Source organism: Sinocyclocheilus grahami, unplaced genomic scaffold (assembly GCF_001515645.1).
Source record: "Sinocyclocheilus grahami isolate Dianchi unplaced genomic scaffold, SAMN03320097.WGS_v1.1 scaffold1656.1, whole genome shotgun sequence".
Lineage (NCBI taxonomy): Eukaryota > Metazoa > Chordata > Actinopteri > Cypriniformes > Cyprinidae > Sinocyclocheilus > Sinocyclocheilus grahami.
Window position 1 is genome coordinate 141,458 of NW_015506835.1, and position 24,676 is coordinate 166,133.

Genomic DNA, 24,676 nt, shown 5'->3' on the forward strand with positions numbered 1-24,676 from the left:
TTTTTTATTATTAAACCTCCTTTCACGTTGCAAATATTATTTTGATGACTTCTGTTGACATAATGTTGATCATTAGCTACAACTTAATATTGTGTGTAATTTAAACTCAAATTTCTGTTAATTATTTAAAAACAAATGATAATAAAGTTAATTACTTAATGAAATTGTCTTGATAACTTTGGAAATTGGGCAGTGGATTCTAGTTTCCAGCATGACTGGATAAAGAAAATAAACTGTTGAACCTGTTTTGAACTGAAATAGATTTATTGGTTCCAGGACCACAACTTTTATCTGTGTGTTTGTTTGAGCAATCAACTTACCAATTTGTGTTTATGCTACAAATTATTAAGTACCTCGATCTTTGTGTAGTTTGTTGGTAGTTGTCATAACTCCAAAAGATTGATACATACTGTTGCGATCATTAATAAACAAATAAATTCATTTTAGTTAGTTAATTAGATATTTTGCTTGTTTGTTTGTGCACTGTATGGACATTATAAGGAGACAGATGATTTGTTTATTTGATAAGTCATCTACAGCTGTGCCGACACGAGGCTGTGTACATGCACAGTATATGATGAGAAAACTGTTTTTGGGTGAATGTTTTCATCTTTTGCAGAAGTGAAGCAGCTGCTGCAGAGAGCTGAGCATGTCTGTGTCATCTTGCTTTAAATATGTAGGGGACTGCATCCTGAGTCCAGCTGCTGCTGTTTCTCTCTCAGTGTCATCCTGAGAGCCTCATAACAAGCTCGTCTGCTGCTCAGAAGCTCTGGTGAGTAGACTACCTGAGAACATTCGCATCATTAATGCTCTCGAGGCGAAAAATATGCTTCGCGTTTGAACTGTTTTACGCCATGTGGTCTCTGACTTTCTCTCTTTTAAAGGTTATTAGGCCTGAGAAATGTAGCGTTATGATAAAGACATTTAAATGGCACGCCACAATCATCAGTTAAAGTCATGATGAAACACATCAATAACATCCTGCTGATTGTGTCACTGTGTTGTGTTAATAACAGCTGCTTGACCTGACTTTATCTTGGCACGAGTCTATGAAAACTCAGAGAGAGGAGCGCATTATTTAGTTAAGTGTGTGTGTGTATCAACGCGCTATTAATAGTTATAGAGTAGAACTATTAATGACAATAATCACACATGCAGGACACCTGTGATAATTCCGGTATATATAGTCTTTGAGTTGCAGTGAACAGAGCAGCCCATTGGGTTTGTTCTCAAAATAAATATAGCTTCGCCATTTCTTAAAAGTCCGAAATGTGATGAAAATATGAAATGTGATGTCCTCATCTGCGCGTCACAGAAGACATCAGCAAAGAGCTGAAGGTGAGATATAAGTCACGTGCATTGCTCTGTGAAGTATTGGCTGAGTGCACTGACAATATTCTCTTTTTGTGCGGTGTATTTGTCTCTTTAGATTATACAAGTATGAATCATTTAATGGACAGTTTAAAACAAAATGCATGAGGATATCTATATATATTTGTGGCTGCGCAGTAGTACGTTTAGTACGTACGTTACAATAGACACCATCACAGAATTTGTAATGGTTTTACTGGTTATGAATGAATGAATGAATGAATGAATGATGCATTTATATAGTGCTTTATTGTGTATTGTTGTACACCCAAAGCGCTTTACAATCATGTGGGGGGGTCTCTCCTCAACCCCCACCAGTGTGCAGCATCCACCTGGATGTTATGATGGGAATTGTGTTGGTTTTAATGGAAGCTGTAATGGTCCCCGTGGGACTCCACTGGTAATTGGTCGCCTTCTACTGGTGGCTTGTTAAAACCACTAAATCCTAATGGAATATGTCCCAAAACACACTACAGAAAACCATTGTTTAATGGTTAATAGTTGATGGTTTGTAATGGTATTTGTAGTGCAAACCATTAGAACTTCTGTGATGGTTTCTGTGGTTTTTTCAGCAGGGCTGTATCTGACATGCAGTACCTGTCTGTAATTTTCCAAGGTTTTCATTTGAGTTCATTCAGTAGGCGATCATAAAATTAAATTCGGCAGGTATAGGCCAATAGAGGTTTTTGCAAAGATATGTTGAATATAAAAAATGTCCCGTTCTTGTTGTTGCGCATATTTCACCATCACTAGCTGAGTAGTTATCCTGCGATGAGACATTTTTATAAATATGTTGGGAAATTGGATTCCTGTAGGCAGGATATGATATGAAATTCTTATTTTGTTCATGCGTCTGAATGATGAGTTGGAGTTAGGAGCACAGACTAAGCGAAACACACTGATGATTAGGTGTTTCGATGGTCTGAGGATGAGAACGATTCCTGCAGCGTCATCAGTGTGTGTTTTCTTGTGGAGGTCATGAGAATGCTGAATCATTCTGCAGAGGATCTCGCTCACGCTCTCCAGCTTTCAATAGGAGAGACACTCTGTAAGATGATCCAGTGTCATGACTAATTCAGCAATCTCCACAGAAAGACCTTGAGAAGCTGGCAAACTGCAAGCCACCAAATGTCATCATTTGACTAATGATAATTAGAATACAAGAACTTCAAGCAGGAAGCTGAATAAGCGATCACATATCATTAGCGCACACACACACACACACACACACACACACACTTCCTGTTCAGTAAACTGGACTGAATCTGCGCAAAAGGAGGTTCACTCTCTCTTACTGATACACAGAACATTGCAACACTTTTTGACTTTAATAAAACATTGCAGTGGCTGTAATTACAATGCTATTTACATAAATAGTGGAAGAAACTGTTTGCAGATCATTACCATAATTGAAATATTATATCAAATTAGAAAATTGTTTTTTTCCCCTCAGATGAATCAGAAGACAGTCAAGACACAGTGGAACAAATCCTGAAATGCATCATTGAGAATGAAGGTACAGATCATTCACTCTGCCCTGTTCTGTTCTGCATTTAAATGATTTCCGTGGTTGAAAATGCTGTTATTTTTGTGCTACAGCCAATATGGAGGCTTTCAAAGAGATGCTGGTTGGCCAAAATGTTTGCGAACATCTCGATCCACGGTATGATCGTTATTTTTGTGACTCTTTAAATATGTATTTGTCTGATAAACAGAGAAACACCAATTCATAGACATGTTTTGTTTAAAATGTTTTGTTATGTTATATATGCATATATGTAGTTTGATATGACGCAAGCTGAGATTATTTACGATCTTCCAGTATGTTTGCAAATATTTTAGTTGTAATATATTGAAGTAGAATGTATTGAGTACTGAGTTCAGCATTGGTCCTGTATACCCCCACAGTGATGTAGGACAAGCAAAGGCATGTAAATGTGTGAATTAGTGTGCACACTGATCTCTGAATGGGTGCAGATGTAATAGAGGAGTAGAGGCTGAAGTTATTTCTCTAATGCTCTGTCTTCTCAGCAGCTTGCGTCACAAAGATAGCGTCGGTGGTCTTCCCCTTCACCATCACACCGTTCATCTGGGAGGCGAGATCAGCTCGTGTGTTCACTGTATGCAGAGTCACGTGTTAAAAACACGCCGCAGGAGCCGAGTGTCTCGAAGCAGAGCCCGGCTGGGAGAGCAGACCGTGTTTTCTGTGGGCAGGTGAGATTCTTTATCTGATTACCAGTCACACTCATTCTTCATTACTGCCCTGCACTTCAGAACAATACTAAAGTCATCAAAAAACATGAAACTGTCATGTGTCAAACACAACACATAGAAAACAAATATAAAGTCAGGAGAAAACCTAAACGCTAACCACACTGCCAGCAAAGACGAGAACCCAGGATGCTTTTTAGGGTAAGTTTGTACAACAAAGATTGTACTAAACATAGAAAAGTTATTCCTTTGTGTATTTGAAAAGTTTTGCATACAGATGACAGTGCTGTCATAACGGATCTGTGAACAGCTAAAAACGCTGTATTATTTATGCCAGGCCAGTAGTTGGCGATGACACTTGCCTGTGCACATGATGAGGGGGGTAAAAACAGGACAGAACAGAGTCTATTACTTCCATTATGATATATGTGTTGATGTAAAAATCTTGATAACATTATAAGTGGACCTCAGAGAACAGTACAAAATAATAATGAAAAGTACACTAAAACGGACCCGGTTTTGGAAATAAATTCATAGGTAATCATGATTAATATTAGTCTAAAAAAATAATTTCAAGCATTAAAAGATTATCCTTCATGGTCATGAGTGTTTTAGGATAATAAGAAAAGTGTGTCCAGACTTTTGACTGTGTGATACTGTTTACACCAGTAAGTATTACAGAATAGTATCGGTTGCACTTTATTTTACAGTACGTGCGCTTTACAGTGTACCTACCTAAGAAAGTACAGGTAATATAAGGTAATTACATGGGGTAGGGGTAGGTTCAGAAGTGCTACTATATTATCTATGAATGGAAGGTAATAATAGTAGACTATAATTAAGATGTGCATTATGCGCATACAAGTTTAAAGAATATAGCCAAGCTGAATACCATCTTTATACTTACCTAAATTGACAGATTTCGTGTCACTCACATGGATAAGAGGAACAGCCTGCAGGGTTCGATGAATCTTCCTACACCAAAGCCTGGAAACACATCGAATGACACAACAATCTCAGACAGCAGGACGGGTAATAAAGACACTTCCAAAAAACCTCAGGAGGAATACAACATCCGCAACATGTTCAAAGAAGCTGGAGCCGTGAAAGGCAAAGTCCCGCACCTCAGCAAACGCAAGAAAAGTGTGACACTGCTGGGCTTCTATAAGGCTGGTAATGCTGTGGAGACTAAAGCAGGACAGGAGGTGTTTGTGGAGGACAAGGAGGAGTCGAGCACCGCCGATCAGTTATCTGAATGCTGGAGCGCAGCGTCTCCCACAGATCCCACCAAACCCGCTTTAGATGAAAACTCAAATAAAGCCTGTGGGAGTCAGTTACAGGAGACTCTGAGAGAGAGCAGCCCAGAGAACCAGAAGACTGATGAAGCCACTTTAAATGAGAAACCACAGGACAAAATAAGTGCAAACACAACGGGGATTGTTGGTGATGGTTCTAATGGCAGCTCTAGGTTTTCTGTGGTACAGACTGTGGAAGAGACTATCATCCCACCCGCAGCTAACACAGACAACAGAGATGATACAACAGCACATGATGACCTTAAGACTGGACAAGTTAGTCAGGAGAGTATAGACAACCAGCAATAGTGAAACTGTCATGTGTCAAACACAACACATAGAAAACAAATATAAAGTCAGGAGAAAACCTAAACGCTAACCACACTGCCAGCAAAGACGAGAACCCAGGATGCTTTTTAGGGTAAGTTTGTACAACAAAGATTGTACTAAACATAGAAAAGTTATTCCTTTGTGTATTTGAAAAGTTTTGCATACAGATGACAGTGCTGTCATAACGGATCTGTGAACAGCTAAAAACGCTGTATTATTTATGCCAGGCCAGTAGTTGGCGATGACACTTGCCTGTGCACATGATGAGGGGGGTAAAAACAGGACAGAACAGAGTCTATTACTTCCATTATGATATATGTGTTGATGTAAAAATCTTGATAACATTATAAGTGGACCTCAGAGAACAGTACAAAATAATAATGAAAAGTACACTAAAACGGACCCGGTTTTGGAAATAAATTCATAGGTAATCATGATTAATATTAGTCTAAAAAAATAATTTCAAGCATTAAAAGATTATCCTTCATGGTCATGAGTGTTTTAGGATAATAAGAAAAGTGTGTCCAGACTTTTGACTGTGTGATACTGTTTACACCAGTAAGTATTACAGAATAGTATCGGTTGCACTTTATTTTACAGTACGTGCGCTTTACAGTGTACCTACCTAAGAAAGTACAGGTAATATAAGGTAATTACATGGGGTAGGGGTAGGTTCAGAAGTGCTACTATATTATCTATGAATGGAAGGTAATAATAGTAGACTATAATTAAGATGTGCATTATGCGCATACAAGTTTAAAGAATATAGCCAAGCTGAATACCATCTTTATACTTACCTAAATTGACAGATTTCGTGTCACTCACATGGATAAGAGGAACAGCCTGCAGGGTTCGATGAATCTTCCTACACCAAAGCCTGGAAACACATCGAATGACACAACAATCTCAGACAGCAGGACGGGTAATAAAGACACTTCCAAAAAACCTCAGGAGGAATACAACATCCGCAACATGTTCAAAGAAGCTGGAGCCGTGAAAGGCAAAGTCCCGCACCTCAGCAAACGCAAGAAAAGTGTGACACTGCTGGGCTTCTATAAGGCTGGTAATGCTGTGGAGACTAAAGCAGGACAGGAGGTGTTTGTGGAGGACAAGGAGGAGTCGAGCACCGCCGATCAGTTATCTGAATGCTGGAGCGCAGCGTCTCCCACAGATCCCACCAAACCCGCTTTAGATGAAAACTCAAATAAAGCCTGTGGGAGTCAGTTACAGGAGACTCTGAGAGAGAGCAGCCCAGAGAACCAGAAGACTGATGAAGCCACTTTAAATGAGAAACCACAGGACAAAATAAGTGCAAACACAACGGGGATTGTTGGTGATGGTTCTAATGGCAGCTCTAGGTTTTCTGTGGTACAGACTGTGGAAGAGACTATCATCCCACCCGCAGCTAACACAGACAACAGAGATGATACAACAGCACATGATGACCTTAAGACTGGACAAGTTAGTCAGGAGAGTATAGACAACCAGCAATAGACCCACAAACATAACATCATAAGATAACTTACTTATAATTTGCCACAACACTGCTTTTACCAGTAATACACTTTATATGTGAATTAATTGCATATTAAATCTATATATGATGGGCCTAATTGAAAAGCAATATATTAAAATAGCCTATATTGACAATTTGGTGGTTTTCTGCTCACATCTTTACAAAGCAGCTTCAACACAACTGAGTACAGTGAGTACGGCAGCTCCCTCCACACAGATCAGGTTTCTCCAAACCGGCTGATGTTAGCTGTGTAGAAACAGGGTCAGATAGTACTATGTGAGGTTGTGGCTGTTAAAAGAATACAACAGAGATAGAGATAAGAATGTTGTATTTATAATATCCTCATGCATCTTTAAAACAACACAATAAAAGCAGGAAAATGTAGGCTGTTAAAAGCAAAGAGTTCATTGCATCACACCCTAAAGCAACCCTAAAGGATCCTAGTGTGTTGGAAGTGTATATACAGTCCAACAAAATGATAATCCAGATCCTTGACGCTTATGCACTGTATATATATATATATACATTTTTTTTCTTTTTTTTTTAAAGCTGTAAATAAACAAAGAATACTTTTACAAGAATATACTATATTAGTCTTGGTACTTTAAAATGTCATGTTTAATTCAATGTTACTTGCCGTTTCTTTGTAATTTGTTACATTTATTAGCCATTTCTGAGTGACAATTGTTCCACTTCCATTGTGTGTCTGGGGTTGTGGAGTTTTGTAGGACAAGGAGTTGTGTAGCATGTTCCGTTAGAAAGGGCCTGATCTTTTTAATGTTGTATGAAGCAAATCTGCAGGACCGGGCAGTTCTAACAATGTGGTCTGAGAAATTCCGCTGATCATCAAGCATAACTCGAAGGGTCCTTGCTGCAGAGGTGGACTTACCCATTAGGCAAAGGTAGGCAAATGCCTTGGGCCCCACAAAGTCAAGGGCCCCCTAAAATGCTTTTCATATACGAGAAGCATATTAAGCGCGGACATGCTTTTTAAAATATTTTTTCAGTTTCATTTAAATTTGTAGTTAAAATAACTAAAAATAAATGTATTTTAAAGTTTAGAATTTGACAGCCTTTGGAGAGTGCAGGCAACTACGCAGTAAAAAAATACCCCAAAGCACCACCTAGTGTCCAATCTACTCTAATACATAACATGTTTAAACGTGAATACTTTAACCACACTGGGATGGGATAAAAAATTATGACATGGCAAGTCTAAGCCACTCCACATCACTCTGACATTTCCATCTGTGATTTCACCTTTATGGTCTACAACATGAAAGAAAGCCTTTATAACATACATGAAAACTGTAGAAACATTGGACACAGCTATGGGGCACCGTTGTGTAGCAGCAAGCATCACAACAGATACAGGAACCTCAAGGTTGATTCAGGTAAATGTGTGCAACTGTATAGGGCCCCATTCCTATATTTTATATGTGGCCCCTAAATCACTAAATTGGCCCCTGCCTGTTCTGGAAGGAGTTATCGTTGTTGCGCCTATAGCTGGACAAAGTAAAAGTGATGTAGTGATGGGTTTGATGGAACCACAAGCAGTTCTGTATTGGAAAGGTTGAGTTGGAGGTGATGGTCCTTCATCTAGCAAGAAATGTCTGTTAGACAAGCTGAGATGCGAGCAGCTATCATCGGATCATCAGGATGGAATGAGAGGTAGAGTTGAGTGTCATCAGCGTAGCAGTGATATGAAAAGCCATGTTTCTGAATGACAGAACCTAGTGTTGCCATGTAGACAGAGAAGAGAAGTGGTCCAAGAACTGAGCCCTGAGGCACCCCAGTATCTAGATCACAGAAAGAAAGAAAGTCTTAATTATGATTTCAAGAAATCTTAAATTCACTGCATGCTTCAAAGTCACTGCTTTGTGTACTGCTGTTACCCGGAAAATTGCTATATTTCTGCCATTCCAAAAGTGCCACCTGCTGGCAGAGAATTAATTAGCATTTTCAATAAGCCCGTCTGCTGTTTTTGTTCAAACCAAAGATAAAATTGACCCATATTTTTAAATGATAACTGGTGGATTGACAAGAAGATAATGCATTATAAAATCTAAACAATTAAAGGGATAGTTCACACAAGAATGAAAATTACACCATGATTTACTTACCCTTAAACCTTCCTGGGTGTATATGACTTACAGTAATTCTTTCAGACTAATTTAATCAGAGTTATATTAACAAATGTCCTGTCTCTTCCAAGCTTTATAATGGCATTGATTGGCTGTTGATATTCAGTAGTCCAATAGAAGTCCAATAAAGCGTATCCATTATATGAAAAAAAAAACTACTCCACATGGCTTTTGAGGGTTAATAAAAGCCTCCTGAAGTGAATCGATGCATTTGTGTAAGAATAATATCCATATTTAAAACCTTTTAAATCTTGTTCTCTAGCTTCTGCTAACTGTTGAATGCACGTACATGAGAGTAGAGTTCAGCGGATGAAGTAAGATGTCGGCGTAGAGTAAGCTCCGGTGAGAATATGCTAGTCTCACAAGAACCAAGTTTTGTTTACAGCAAAGGAATACTAGTCTCCTTTTGGTTTATATCGAAATCGACATTTATTTAAATTTTTTTTTTTACAAATCCTCGTTTTGTACTAATTGTACTAGTTTGTACTAATTCCGGTGTTTGGTTTTTCTCTCTCCTCTGCACTTCTGCATTCATCACTTCTCTCCAGAGCTTACGCTACGCCTGTGTCCTACGTCATCCGCTGAACTCCACTCTCCCGTGAACACACGTATGTCAGTTAGCGGAAGCTAGAGTTTATAGCTTATAAAGTTTGAAATCTGGATATTATTCTTACACAAATGCATCGATTCATTTTCAGAAGGCCTTTATCAACCTCCCGGAGCCATGTGGACCACTTTTTATAATGGATGGACGCACTTTGTTTTGCTTCAAAATCTCGACCTCCGATTGTATTCATCTGAAAGAAGAAGTCATATAAACCTAGGATGGCTTGAGGGTGAGTAAATCATGGGGTAATTATTTTATTGGGTGAACTATCCCTTTAATGTTATATCTGTAATATTTTGATTTATCAGTGCAATAACTGTACTCTACCAACAGATGGAGCTGTTGTTGTAGAAAATACACTGAACAGTCTAGTAAACATCTAATAAAGAGAAACTACATTCATCTTTGCTTTATTCTTCACCTGAGGTTGCAAAATTGCAGTAAATTGTTCCAGACTACATTTGACACGTTATTTCCATTTGCCTCTCTGTCATGGAAAGTGCATGGAACAGCATTCATATCTCAAAAGAGCTCAGCAGAATCCGTTTCAAGATGAATGTGTTTGGGTCATTTTCACAATTTTACTTGTAAGTGTAAGATTTACAGAGCTTGACGGACATTACACACACAGTGCATTAACATACAGACATCTTTTTCGACATCTCACTGAGAGAAGATGTGAGAGAAGTCCCTTCTCACCTATCCACTTCCTTTACTCACGCTCCCCTCATTTCCATCTAAACTCAGGACACTACAGAGATCACCGAAACCACTTGTCTTAACCCGTTTATAACAATGCACCGACTCATGTTTGATGTTGTTTGAAAGGTCTCTGTGTGTCTGGTAAAAAGATCTCATTCTCTTAACAATAAGACAGACAGCCATCAAGGTTAGAAAAAGGTCATACAGATCCTAAGAGTTTAGAGATACGTTGATTGGCTGTTGATATTCAGTAGTCCAATAGAAGTCCAATAAAGCGTATCCATTATATGAAAAAAAAAACTACTCCACATGGCTTTTGAGGGTTAATAAAAGCCTCCTGAAGTGAATCGATGCATTTGTGTAAGAATAATATCCATATTTAAAACCTTTTAAATCTTGTTCTCTAGCTTCTGCTAACTGTTGAATGCACGTACATGAGAGTAGAGTTCAGCGGATGAAGTAAGATGTCGGCGTAGAGTAAGCTCCGGTGAGAATATGCTAGTCTCACAAGAACCAAGTTTTGTTTACAGCAAAGGAATACTAGTCTCCTTTTGGGTTATATCGAAATCGACATTTATTTAAAAATTTTTTTTTACAAATCCTCGTTTTGTACTAATTGTACTAGTTTGTACTAATTCCGGTGTTTGGTTTTTCTCTCTCCTCTGCACTTCTGCATTCATCACTTCTCTCCAGAGCTTACGCTACGCCTGCGTCCTACGTCATCCGCTGAACTCCACTCTCCCCGTGAACACACGTATGTCAGTTAGCGGAAGCTAGAGTTTATAGCTTATAAAGTTTGAAATCTGGATATTATTCTTACACAAATGCATCGATTCATTTTCAGAAGGCCTTTATCAACCTCCCGGAGCCATGTGGACCACTTTTTATAATGGATGGACGCACTTTGTTTTGCTTCAAAATCTCGACCTCCGATTGTATTCATCTGAAAGAAGAAGTCATATAAACCTAGGATGGCTTGAGGGTGAGTAAATCATGGGGTAATTATTTTATTGGGTGAACTATCCCTTTAATGTTATATCTGTAATATTTTGATTTATCAGTGCAATAACTGTACTCTACCAACAGATGGAGCTGTTGTTGTAGAAAATACACTGAACAGTCTAGTAAACATCTAATAAAGAGAAACTACATTCATCTTTGCTTTATTCTTCACCTGAGGTTGCAAAATTGCAGTAAATTGTTCCAGACTACATTTGACACGTTATTTCCATTTGCCTCTCTGTCATGGAAAGTGCATGGAACAGCATTCATATCTCAAAAGAGCTCAGCAGAATCCGTTTCAAGATGAATGTGTTTGGGTCATTTTCACAATTTTACTTGTAAGTGTAAGATTTACAGAGCTTGACGGACATTACACACACAGTGCATTAACATACAGACATCTTTTTCGACATCTCACTGAGAGAAGATGTGAGAGAAGTCCCTTCTCACCTATCCACTTCCTTTACTCACTCTCCCCTCATTTCCATCTAAACTCAGGACACTACAGAGATCACCGAAACCACTTGTCTTAACCCGTTTATAACAATGCACCGACTCATGTTTGATGTTGTTTGAAAGGTCTCTGTGTGTCTGGTAAAAAGATCTCATTCTCTTAACAATAAGACAGACAGCCATCAAGGTTAGAAAAAGGTCATACAGATCCTAAGAGTTTAGAGATACGTTGATTACTGTAGAGGGTGTCATATCCCAGTGTCTTTCATGCAAATTACCTTCTGTCCCAAAAGGTGTCAACTCGACTTGATCAATGCAAATTCAAATTTTTAGTTCCTGTCTCCATTTTGGAGAATGTTTGTCTTGGTCTGGGTATTTAAATGAAAACTGCAAAAAGCTCAGGGCGATTCTGTAGCCAGAAGCTTTGTCTCTGTGTCTCTACACTCCTCACTATGTATCTTTCTAAAGTCAGATATGCATTTCTTACTCTTAGGTTCATCTTTGAGAATTTGATGTTTTGTATTGCTTTGATATCTTTGAATTGGCTATGGCATAATACATATTTACCTGACTGATAATAAATTGCTACATTTGATTTTATTCTGACTTACTCTGAAATTATTTTCTCAAGTAGATTAAGTGAAGGCGTATGTTACCGCAAATCTGCGTCCAGGGTTAAGTGGATACTAGATCTCTGGTTAGATGGAGCATGGGGCACATCAGGTGAGATGCTAGATTTCTGACTAACGGCTTGACTCTAATTAAGTTGTTATGCAGTTTCATTAACTATGGGGGGCTTGACAAAGTACTATTGGAGTACTAGCATGGTTCGGCCATATTTCATAGTACTAGCCATAACCTCTGGTTATTGTCTCAGCTTTAATTAAGTTGTGCATAGTTATTTCTAACTATCGGGGCTAGATAAAAATACTATTGAAATACTAACATATTTCATAGTACTAGCATAACCTCTGATTATTGTCTCATAGTTAAATAACTATCGGGGGCTAGATAAATAGTACTAAGTTGTTACATGGGTGACTGTAGGGGGCTAAACAGAACCGCTATTTAAAGAATGACAAGCATGAGGTGACCCATTAAATAGTTAGTCATAACCTCTGGCTAATGATCAGACTGGAGAGTTTGTGATCGTGTGGTTTACGTAAAACAGCCGGCGTGATACACCCGAGCGACATAGATTCCTAATGAACGAGTAAATATAAAGTAAAGAGTTAAATAGAATAATCAAATGTCAGAATAATAACAATTAGAAATTGACAAACAACCAATTTGCATTTCAACCTAAATTCGAGGTCATAATAAAATGGAGTCAGATTAGAATTGAACTTAAATTAAATAACTTTGCGCACTGAAAAGATCGAACATGCAAGAAACCTTCAGCCACCGTTGGATACCTCCGTTGGGCCAGTCGTGTGAGCCTTACACAAGTCTTAAGTGATTAAAAAACAGTTGTGTGTGTGTTTGTGCGTGTGTAGTTTCAAAGTGGTTTTACAGAAAACTGTGTTAGCATGTCTTGGATATTTAAGACGTAACTGTTCCCGGGTGCATTTCCGTTGAGAATACGTTTATTCTTAGTCCAAGCATTTAAAAACTACAGTCTCAGGGCTCACGGCGTCCTGCACACCATTATTTTTTACTATTCAGAACTAAGTTGAATGCTGGAACTGGTTTAGATTCTTCTCTTTCCTTTCGCTAATATAGCTAATGTAACACTGGTGCAACTCGGATGTACACTTTTAACCACAATTAGCTTATATGTTTTTTTTTTACACAAATGAATATAAATTGTAAAATCACCAGTTACATTCAGTAGCAAATCACAAAAAAAGTGAGAAGAGAAAAACCAAAATGAATTGTCCATTTCTCAAAAATTAATTTAATAACTATGAAAAGTTCAGAGATATTTATATATATATATATATATAATTGTGTGAGTTGTTTACATTCTTTTTTTAAAAAATAGTCTACCTATTAACGTCATTATAATGCTTATTCAGACTGTTTCGCATCACTCTCACGTGACTTTCCCCCATTCATTCTCAATTACCCCCTTTGTAATTAATAGTGACATTTACTAGCAATTTCTGAGCAAAAATTGTTCCACTTCCAAAATGAGTTCACTACAGACCGATTCCAAATCTCTAATTTCTATTAAAAATACTATAAAACTGGTATCTCCACAACTTTGTTCCTTCTTGGAAAGATATCTGCGCTGAATTCCAGTCAGGGTTCAGTCCGTTTCCTTCTGATCGTGCTTGTGACTCTGTGTTAGTGTTACTGGACCTTAGTGCTGCCTTTGATGCAGCGTTCTCTTGGATATGAAAATGAGTGATGTCCATCCATTCACAAATCTGATTCAGTCATACATCACTGTGTTTGTTCATTTGATCAGAAGACAACTGGTGCCTGACTGAATCTGGTTTCTGCCAAAGATTTTCTTTCTTTGTTTCTGTCATCTGATGGAGTTTGGTTTTTTTCACACTGTTGCCTTTGGCCTGCTAAGTTGGGGGCACAGAACACAATTCATATTCAGTAATATTATTGATTTGGCTGCACTGGCTTTGGATGAGAACAAAACTTGAACAGATTTGAATACATTTTTGCATTACATTGCACCATTAGTGTGAAGCTGCTTTGAAAGATTCTGTATTGTACACAGCAAAATCAGCAGAGTTAAAATCCTGGTGTTAAGGTGCTTTAGAGTAAAGTGTTAATGTTATGGTGTTGAATTAACACGGATGGTGTAAAAGGGATACTCTGACTGGTGAAGCTACTGAGAGTCTGACCTCATTAACACTGGTAGTGTGATTACACAGCCGGGACATTTACGTACGTGGTGCGGGCTTCTACAAGCCAAACTCTTCTCGCTGACGCCATTTTATTTGAATCGCCACTCAGAGCGATAAGCATATGTGTTTTAACTGGAAGCATACATTATTATACATTTATAATTGGAGAAGTGCATAAAGTAAGTAATGTATTTCATAAAGTTATGTAAATCATTGTTTTCGATTGGGTTTAGCTGTACTGTTCAAATTGATTTGATATGGACTTTAATACTTGACCTGGTTGATTGAAAAAACTAACAAAGCTATTTAATAGGTCAGTGTAATTATTATAATTTTTTTTTTGTACATTTCGTTAAAAATCAAGTCTGTGTAGCGTTGAGGGCACGCTGCGCGCGCTGGACGCCATTTGTTTCGACTGACCCTGCAGACGAGGCCAGTGCTCATTTACTGGAAATGTAGACGGTGAGTTTTCTTTGCAGTATGTCATTTATAATCTCATTATTTAAAAGCAATATTTTCTTGACGTGCTGTCCTAAAAGTGTTAACTTTTCCCACATAACGTACATCATTTTCTCCAGTTCGGGCTGCAGAGCAGATAAGACGGCCTACGTTACAAATAAACTGGAAAAAACGCAGAAGGTAAGTTAAGTTCTTTAATTCATGAAGATAAGCATTTCATAAATCGAAATAGTTCGATAAATCATTGTTTATCATTGTGTTTAACGTTAACGTTAGCCGTTTGTCTTAAAAGCCTGTTCCAATGTATTCGATATGGACTTGCGTACTTGAGCTGGCTGACTCAAACAACCACTTACAGTTTAGAATATTGTGTGTATGTACGTGTAAATAATGTTAAGTTAACTGCCAAGTTTGTGTAGCGTTCAGGACGTGCTGCGCGCGCTTTACAGCCTGAAATTTCTCGAAGATGCCATTTTCTTTGACTCGCCATGTGGAGAGGCGAGGCCGGTGTCAGTCTTTATTTAACCAGCTAAAACGGTCGACCAGTTATCTCATAATTAAAATATCACTGTCACCCAGTCCTAAGAAGTGCTCAGTGTAAAGTGTAGTGTAGGTAGGCAGGGGTTTTCAAAGTTGTGGAGCCAGAGATACCTGACCGGGAGAAAATATTTTAATTACAAGTCAGTGTGGAGTAACGTTAACAGACATGTTTAAACAGTCCCCATTTGATTGTATAATCTCTCTTTAGTAATACAACACACATTTTCCTTCAAATACACGAGGCATGAGAAATGCATCTATAGAAACCTTGAAGCGCCCACTTTTAATGTGCTTTTATTTGTTTTTTAAATTATTGTTATTATTATTATTATTTATTTATTTTTGCTTATTTGGTGTTAAATGCATTATATAATCACAAAAGTCACTATGGAATATAAATCATAGCAGGTTTCAGATAATAATACAACTTGTAGAACTGAAAATATATAGCAAATTATTTTATGATGTCACAGACAAATAAAAAGATAATTAAAGTGACTCTCTACACAGATGTTTTAAGACCTTTTTTCCCTTTAGGCTAACGTCATGTTTGTGAAAGTGCCATTCAAAGACTCCAAGAAATTCATAAAGTTGCAGAATGGATTCTCTTTTACAGATTTCATAAATGAATGTAAGTGTCCTTGTTTTTATCTTATTTGAAATTATGAGCATTTGAAAGTATTCTCGTACTGCGAAATATCGTCACAACCCCTAAACACAATAAAAAGATATTTTGAAACATGTAGTGTTATTTACAAATTATTGACATGCAAGAAAAAAAAGCTCTTTTAACAATGTAAAATACTGTTATCTGTGTTTGTCTGTGATACCGTTTCTTCCACTTTGTGCTTGTGTAATTAGTGTATCTTTTACAGATTTCATAAATGAATGTAAGTGTCCTTGTTTTTATCTTATTTGAAATTATGAGCATTTGAAAGTATTCTCGTACTGCGAAATATCGTCACAACCCCTAAACACAATAAAAAGATATTTTGAAACATGTAGTGTTATTTACAAATTATTGACATGCAAGAAAAAAAAGCTCTTTTAACAATGTAAAATACTGTTATCTGTGTTTGTCTGTGATACCGTTTCTTCCACTTTGTGCTTGTGTAATTAGTGTAATATTTGTATAATCATGTTAAAATAGACTAACTAATGAAAAAAAGTCAGTAATATCATTTATCACAATTGATTTCTGGGACAATATGTAGCACCAAAAAGTATTTATTGTGACAGGCCTAAGAATGATATAGGAGCAAACTATTCTTTTATTGTTTTAACTTAGATGGTGCTAGCTGCCTTGAAAGAAAAATCAAAAGGAGATGAAGTCCTTGAAGAGTACATGGCCACCGATACCTTGTCAAATGAAATGAGAAGAGCGCTTGTTAACATACTGGTGGGGCACATGACAGAGAGGCATGGGTAAGCTACATTTTCACATTTAAGATAATTGATTGTCATTTTTTAAATGTTTTTTATTCACCTAATAATTAAGGCTGAGACATAAATGTATAATCTAAATGTAAGACATTTATTTTTGGTAGGAGGATTCCAACCCAGAAGCAGAGAGAGCAGTATGCCCTTGGAATTGTGACTTTGTTTCCATCATTGAAAGACCCATTTTCCAAGAAGGGATATGTCAGACTTTTTCCATGAAATTATCAAATGTTTTTACTTGAAGGAATTGATTGATAAGTAAAATCCTCATCGCTAAAATTCCCACGACTTTGTGACTCATTTCACCTGCTATAGATTTAGATGTATGAATATAAAATGGTCCTGTCCCCCTACAGAAACCATTGATTAATGTACCGAGGTCGTATCTTGTGAAGTTTGCCATCAGAAAAGTAGAAGGGGGTTTTTTTTGGAAGGGGGCATGCGTTTGTGTTCTCTATTTTGAGTGTTCAGGGTTGCATTGAACAACACTGGCAAACCAGCAATGCTTTGGAATATATGTTGCAGTTTGTTTCAAAAGACAAACAATGTATAGTCTGAAAAATGCGATTTTATAAGATTACCAAGCGTTTCATTTTTTAGGTCTATTATGTTACCTGTAAAATGTTTTAAAAGACTGAAATTGGAAGGGTGACTTGTTTGTTTTTCAGCTTTGTAGTCATGCTGCAGCATTGATGAGCACCTGGAGAAAAGCCAAAGTCATCAACCATATCTTCTAGCCATGGGGAGGAGTCAAGACATGATTGACAGCTACTACATTGCTCTGGATAACAAGCTTATCCTTTGTCAGACGGCTGGTTCTTTGGGTGCTTTGGATGAGCTCTTCAAAGTACACTACATCTTTAACATATCCTACGACAATGCTCTCATCAACTTCTACACTTTCCTGCAGACCCCGGTTTATAACATAGATGTTGGAAAAACAAAAGTCACCAAGAGTGAAAGAACTGCGAGCTAAACTGCTGAATAGCACCTGAGCTGAAATCTTGAAAAAATGTTGCTCTGCTTTAGATGTGAAGGGTTGTATGCCGATGCCCATTCACTGATTTCACATTTGAAGTGTGAACATGGCTCCTATCCCACTTCTAAGTGTAGACATGTTTGCAGTCAACAACATTGCCGAAAGCAGTTTTCCACATACTCTGGGTTTAGAAAACATTTGGACAAAATTCATGTTCCTTGTTCAGTTTTTCGTCCCAGTCAGATACAGTACAGTCTGAACTCTCAGACAAGGAACCTCGTTTAGATGATGAAAGTGATCCAGTTCTTTCTAAAGACGATTTGCGAAAAAACATCAAATGGCAATAGGAATCCACTGGGAAACGCTCTGTTTACAGCAGAAAGAATTTGGACCAATGAACTATTTCTCTCTAAGTGACTATGAAAATGGTGAAGGCTTGGCAAGTGCTTTGCAAATCCCAGTACAGACAGACATTTATTCTACCAGTTGGACTAAACTTGATGGCACTGAGTATAGACCTGGTCTTGCCATATGCACAGAGATAAAGCATGAGATGCCAGTATTCTGTAAAATTACCAACATTCTTGTGTTGGGTGAAAATGTTGTTACAGAGCTCTTCAGTGAGCATTGTTATGCATTCAGAGTTGTTGATGGAAATGAGTTTGATGCTGTTGTGAAAGCTGATGATCTTAAGCATTATAAGCCCTATAACATTCAAAATGCATATGGACCAAATGAGGATACATATGTTGTGCCTTTTCATTGTTTTGTTTAGGCAGTGTTTTAATTATTCATTTTTTTAAACAAAAAAACAAACAAAATGTTTTTCTGTACATGAGTTAAAAAATGTTACAAAGCTTTCCACACATCAAAATGCATTGCATTCAGTGTTTCATTAAAAATGAAATGTGAAAGTATATGTTGTTGTTTTGTATTGGTTTATTTATGCAATTATTTAACTCTGGACCTAAATTAAAAATTAATTAAGTCTTTAATTGTTTTATAATGTATGATTAGAACAGTGCATATTGTGGTTATATATAAAGTTTGTGAATAATTAATGATAGGGAAGAATGAAATGTTTAACTCTTGAGTCTGTTACTTTATTAATACTTTCAAAAGTGTTAATTTAACTCGGGCCAGTGTGGATTATATATACACCAGTAAAGTGTTAAAATGAACTCTCATAGAGTTGAATTAACTCTGGCAATTTTGCTGTGTATAAAGCACTTTATAAATAAATGTGACTCATTCTAAAAGTATTGATTAATGAAACTCTAATAGTAAAAAGATGCATACATCTAATAAGGTTAGAAAATGTGTGCATATAAAAGTAAAACGCAGCTGGAAAATAGGTTTATGGGCAAATATCAGCACTTATTAATATTCAGCTGCTTTCAACTAAGCACCACACAGATTATGAAGAATATGAAAGCTTCAGAAGTCAGCTCATACCTCACTCCAGTTCATTAACTCGGTATCGCTCTATTCCAGAGCTGGAGGGTCTGCTTCCGGACAGCACGCTCAGACCAGAAGTTGCGCAGAGACCCGCTCTGAAACTGTGACTGCAAGCTTGTTATTAGTGTGCGTTTTTCAAACAGTGTTTTGGACGACGGATTAGTAACAACTGTACAGTGATGCAAATATCATGGCTGATGTGGGGGGGAACATGAATATGGCAAATGTGATAAAGATGCAAAGACCAGATGCTGCAGCTGTGGAGGAGAACATAGTGCTGCTTTTGGAGGATGTCCTGTTCAAAGACAAGCTAGAGAGCTACAGAAGTACAAGATAATAAATCAAGTGACATATGCTGATGCAGTTAAAAAGGTTAAGGAAAGTGAACTAGCTAGATCTAAAGATACTCGTGTAGCAAGTAACACAAACCTGCCTGTGGGAAGATTCCGTCTTTTACAGAAAATCAAAAGCAAACAGAAATAATCACTCAATTCAATCAATTATTTGTATTCAAGAGTCATGGTTAAGACCACACTTGGAATTTGTCTCGCCAGGGTATGGTTCTGTTAGATGTGATAGAATTGGATCACAAGGTGGAGGATGTCTAACATTCATTAAAGATAATCTAGCATATAGAAGGATAAATGTTCAAAATGAATATGAATGTGTAGTTATAGAAATATGTAGTCCCAGAGGAAACATAAAACCAGTACATTTTTACAATCCATGCAAGAAGTTATCAATGCAAATATCTCAAGACATTATACCAAGTGCATTAATGCACATAATAATCTATGGGGAAGTAACCACACAGATAAAAATGGAGAATTAGTTGAAGAATTAATGGATGAGAGATCACTTGTTTGTCTTAATGATGGAAGTGGTACTAGGGTAGATGCTACAATCTCAAGACATTATACCAAGTGTTAACAGAAGAGAAATATGGTGCAGAGATTTTAATGCACATAATAATCTATGGGGAAGTAATCACACAGATAAAAATTGAGAATTAGTTGAAGAATTAATGGATGAGAGATCACTTGTTTGTCTTAATGATGGAAGTGGCACTAGGGTAGATGCTACATGAAACTTAGTATCATGCCTAGACCTTACCTTAGTCTCTGGAAATATGAGCAATTCATGTGAATGGAAAATACTGAATAACATTAACACAGGGAGTGATCACGATATGATAATATGCACAATTAATTTTGAACTACATGTACAGAAAGGTTACAGAATAGAGAGATGGTGTTTTTCTAAAGCTGAATGGGAGAAATTTAGAGTATGCTGCAAGGAATCTGCTGAAACTATATCAATGGAAGGAGATGTAGATAGCTGTACTAGTGCAGTGATGTGTTCAATTATTAATGCTGCATCAACTTAAAAAAGCATAGTGAATGGAAAAAGGAAAATGGTTCCATGGTGGAATAGTGAATGTAAAAATGCAATAAAAGAAATAAATTGTGCATTTAGAGTCCTAAGGAAGCATTTGAGTCAAGAAAATTTGATTGATTACCAAAGAAAGAAAGCTAAGGCACGGAAAATAATTAAGTAATCAAAGAAGTATGCATGGAGACAGTTCTGTTCAGCTATTGGTAGAGAAATAGATCTGCATGATGTATGGTCAATGATTAAAAAGATGACTGGCAAAAGGAAATCTGTTAAAATCCCTGTGTTGGTAGATGGAGAATACTTGGCAATAACAAACAAGGAGAAAGCTGATTTATTAGGTAGGAAGTTTGCAAGTATTCATAGTGGAAGTCACTTAGATGTAGTGCATAAGCAACGGAAAGAGGGTATTATTAGGAAATGTTCTGATGTATTCAGGAAAAAGGACACTGACGGATCAACACCAGGCATGGAATTCACAAAGCATGAGTTGAAAATGGCCTTAGAGAAAAGTGGTTATACGGCTCCAGGGCAAGACCAACTGTGTTATGCTATGTTTAGACAATTACCAGACGAATTTATGGAAATTATACGAATGCTGTTTAATAAGATATGGAGAGAAGGCAAATTGCCTCATAACTGGAAAAGTGCTCTGATATTTAGCCTGGTAAAACCCCAGACAATGCAGGGAATTACAGGCCTATAGCGTTAACATCTCACCTGTGTAAATGGATGGAAAAGGTAATAGTTCGTAGACTGTCATATCATTTAGAACAGAAAGGATTCGGAATGCACTTGCGAGAGAGGGTACAGTTTTCATCGCCTTCCTATAGAAGACGAAGCTAAGCGAAACTGGCTCAAAAACCTGAACTTAAAGAAGCCCCCCAAAACACTTTACGTATGCTCTTTTCACTTTGTGGAAAAAAACCAGACAGAGGACAACCCATACCCTACTCTTTTCCTCGGTTATAAGAAGCCTCCAGAAAAGAGACAGTTCATTATCAACAGGGAACTTTACTCACTAAGCGGTACACAGATTTCTGTGTTTGACTGGAAAACATGAATAACAGAAAAGGGTCGTTTATACTTACTGGCTAGCTAGCTAGCTTATCACAAATGTGCATGATTTCCTTGCTCATTTCTGCAGTACTCATTCTTTTCATACTGTATTGAAAAGTGACTACCAAATTAGTTTTATCTATCAGTTACATGTATTCATTTAAATTACACGCATTATGCATTTGTAGCATGCATTTTTTTCTGTGTTTTATCTATATTAATTTGCAAATTTAATATAGTGTGCCATCCTATGACCACACACACAATACATTACTCAAATGTATCTTATGGTAAAATACATTACACATGAATGACTAATTCCTGTGATAATTTGCGTAGCTATTAGTCATTTATGTGTAATATATATATTACAAAGACAAAGCCAGAAATATATTTTAAGGTTATAACTTTTTCTTATTTTGTTAAACAACCACAGCAACAACTCTTATTGAATTCTCAGTGTGCAATTGTTCTGTTACCTGTAGGTGAGCTTGAAACATGGATGTGGAACAAAATCCACATATGGATCATAAATGACACTTATGGAACTCAGACAGAACTTTGTCATTGCTGGTCAAGTCAGCAAAACGGTGAAATTTTGGATAGATGTTTTGTACAAGCATACCAAGGATCTTATTCCATGGCTGCCCCGTGAAACCACCAAGGCCACTCTGCCAGAGGCTTTTAAAGATCATTTTCCAAACACTACGTGTATAATTGACTGCACAGAAACTGTTCTACAGAAGGCTAAACATCTCGATTCAAGAAGTGAATCATTCAGTCACTATTATGCCAGCAATACTCTGAAGTATCTGGTAGCAACTTCTCCATCTGGATTAGTCATGTTTATTTCAGGCTTATGGTGGCAAATGTAGCGACGGGTACATTGCTCAGAACTCAGGGTTTCTGGACTGCTTGAGGCCCGGAGATGAGGTGATGGCGGACCGTGGATTCACGATCAGGGACTTATTGGAGGAACGCAAGGTGAATTTAGTTATGCCAGCATTTACACGCAAGCAGTGCCAGCTGACTAATGAGGAAGTCACCCACACGCGACGCATTGCTCATGCCCGCATTCACGTTGAACGGGCAATAAGGCGGCTAAAGGTGTGCAAGATTCTCTCACAGACTAGCCTATTAATTTGGTCCCAGAGTTTGATAAAATGAGGGGAGCTTATCTCAAGCACATAGATGAACATTTATCATCACTTAAACTGCATGTGCTTATAGTTTAATGTCATTAACAAGATACATGTTATTAATACATGTTGTTTTTGTACACTATGCAGACAGTAAAAATATTTACAGGATTCTTTCATGTATTTCATCCTCATGTTGCTTAAGAAATAAACTGATGAAACTTATTTGCATTGTATTGGTATGTTTGTATACTGTGTACCGCATTCCTCATCCTCTACTTGTTTAAAAGCTGCAGGTATGTCTTGCACAGATTTATCTTCGTTCTTATCAGCAAAATCATCAACTAATGCTGGCAGCATGTGTAAAAAGTAACATTTCTGTAGCTGTTGCACATGAGCTTCTGCATATTTTTTGTCAAGTGGAATGTCCATTTCTAGGTGCTCAGATGATGTCCCGATGACCAGCCGGCAGCTCAGTAGACCCACACACATCAACTGGACCTGAAGGAAGATGTCACACTTCAAAGTTCAATCATTTGATCAAATTGAATTGAATTTGGATTGCAAAAAATGTGCTTACAATTTAATTTATACTTTATATTAATTTAAATAGTGCTTTTATTATATGCATATTATGAGTTAGTTTTTTTTTTACTCACTTGGAGGTAGTATCCATCCTTTAAACACATTAGTTAGCACTGAGATTATGCTTTTACTACTAGCTTAATACTAATGGTACTACTAATAATATAGTACAATCATAATCATCAGTCCCACTTCATATTAGGTGTCTTTAACAACTATGTGCATATGGGGAGAATTTTTTTTACCCCTTTTATTTTTATAAATTTTTTTACATTTGATGCCACTGAGGTGTGATTTGGGTAAGGCTGGCACAGGTTCCACGGTATGGGTAGGTTTAAGGGGTATAGTTAGCAGTGTAATTTTAGATGGTTTATCATTTTGATGATACTTTTATTTTTTACAGTGTAGAAACGTATTTACACAATGCACAGTGCATTGTATCAAGTGATACATTTAAATGTTAGTACACTGATCTTAAGGAAGGGAGGGGTATGTTGATGTTGTCCTTTATAAGTTCTGTCAGCCTGTGACTCCACATCTTGCTGTGAATGAATGAATGAGCAGCGACTGATTGTTTGGAGTTGCACGATTTCAGCCCAAAAGCTCACAAAAACCGCCCAAAACTTTAACTGTCAAAATGATGTTCTAGAATATGTAAATCAAGGGTGATAAGGGCCATTTTTAACCCCTTAAAACTAAATATTGACGACAAAATAATATAAATATAACGTTAGATAAATTGCCCAGGTAAACGGATCGAATCGGGGCAAATAGCCTACATTAAAGAGAATTAGGCTACCGAACATGAATAAAATATGCAAGCAGACACGGTCAAAACGGCAATCAAGAAATGCATGATTTTCAATGTCAGCAGCCAGAATAATCCAGTTTAAATGCACAAAGTGCCCAATATAAGTGATGGGAAACAGCAACGTAATTAGCAGGTATTTCACACTCGTTCATGCGCACACCATGACAGTCAAAACTGTGTCATTCATTGATACATTCTGAATTATAATCCGACAATTAAAAAACAAACAACAACAATAATGCGCTTACCTTCGTGTCGCTCTATAATATTACACAGAACTAGAGAAGCCTCTTCTTAAGTTCATATTGTAGAACATCATACAGAACTCTGCACAGTCAAAACTAATCTAGTCTAGCCTTTTTTCAAGGATTTA

The 24,676-nt window shown here is 37.2% G+C and overlaps 2 protein-coding genes and 1 long non-coding RNA gene across 3 annotated transcripts in view; all 3 read left to right on the top strand.

Moving 5' to 3' along the window:
* The window catches only part of LOC107571822 (uncharacterized), a 16,737-nt gene extending 11,551 nt beyond the window's left edge, over positions 1–5,186 (top strand). Inside the window, exons 2-5 of the mRNA XM_016258204.1 lie at positions 2,825–2,887; positions 2,971–3,034; positions 3,403–3,585; positions 4,502–5,186. Coding sequence (XP_016113690.1) covers positions 2,825–2,887; positions 2,971–3,034; positions 3,403–3,585; positions 4,502–5,186 — 995 coding nt within the window. The remainder of the gene's footprint in view (positions 1–2,824; positions 2,888–2,970; positions 3,035–3,402; positions 3,586–4,501) is intronic.
* Positions 5,187–5,904: 718 nt separating this feature from the next.
* On the top strand, positions 5,905–7,223 carry LOC107571823 (uncharacterized). Its single transcript, XM_016258205.1, has 2 exons — positions 5,905–5,915; positions 6,017–7,223. The coding sequence occupies exons 1-2, from the start codon at positions 5,905–5,907 to the stop codon at positions 6,699–6,701; spliced, it is 696 nt and encodes a 231-aa protein (XP_016113691.1). The 3' UTR covers positions 6,702–7,223.
* Positions 7,224–15,988: 8,765 nt separating this feature from the next.
* On the top strand, positions 15,989–17,107 carry LOC107571832 (uncharacterized). Its single transcript, XR_001607240.1, has 3 exons — positions 15,989–16,071; positions 16,729–16,865; positions 16,988–17,107. It is a non-coding gene; the product is annotated as an uncharacterized lncRNA (long non-coding RNA).
* The last annotated feature ends 7,569 nt before the right edge of the window (positions 17,108–24,676 follow it).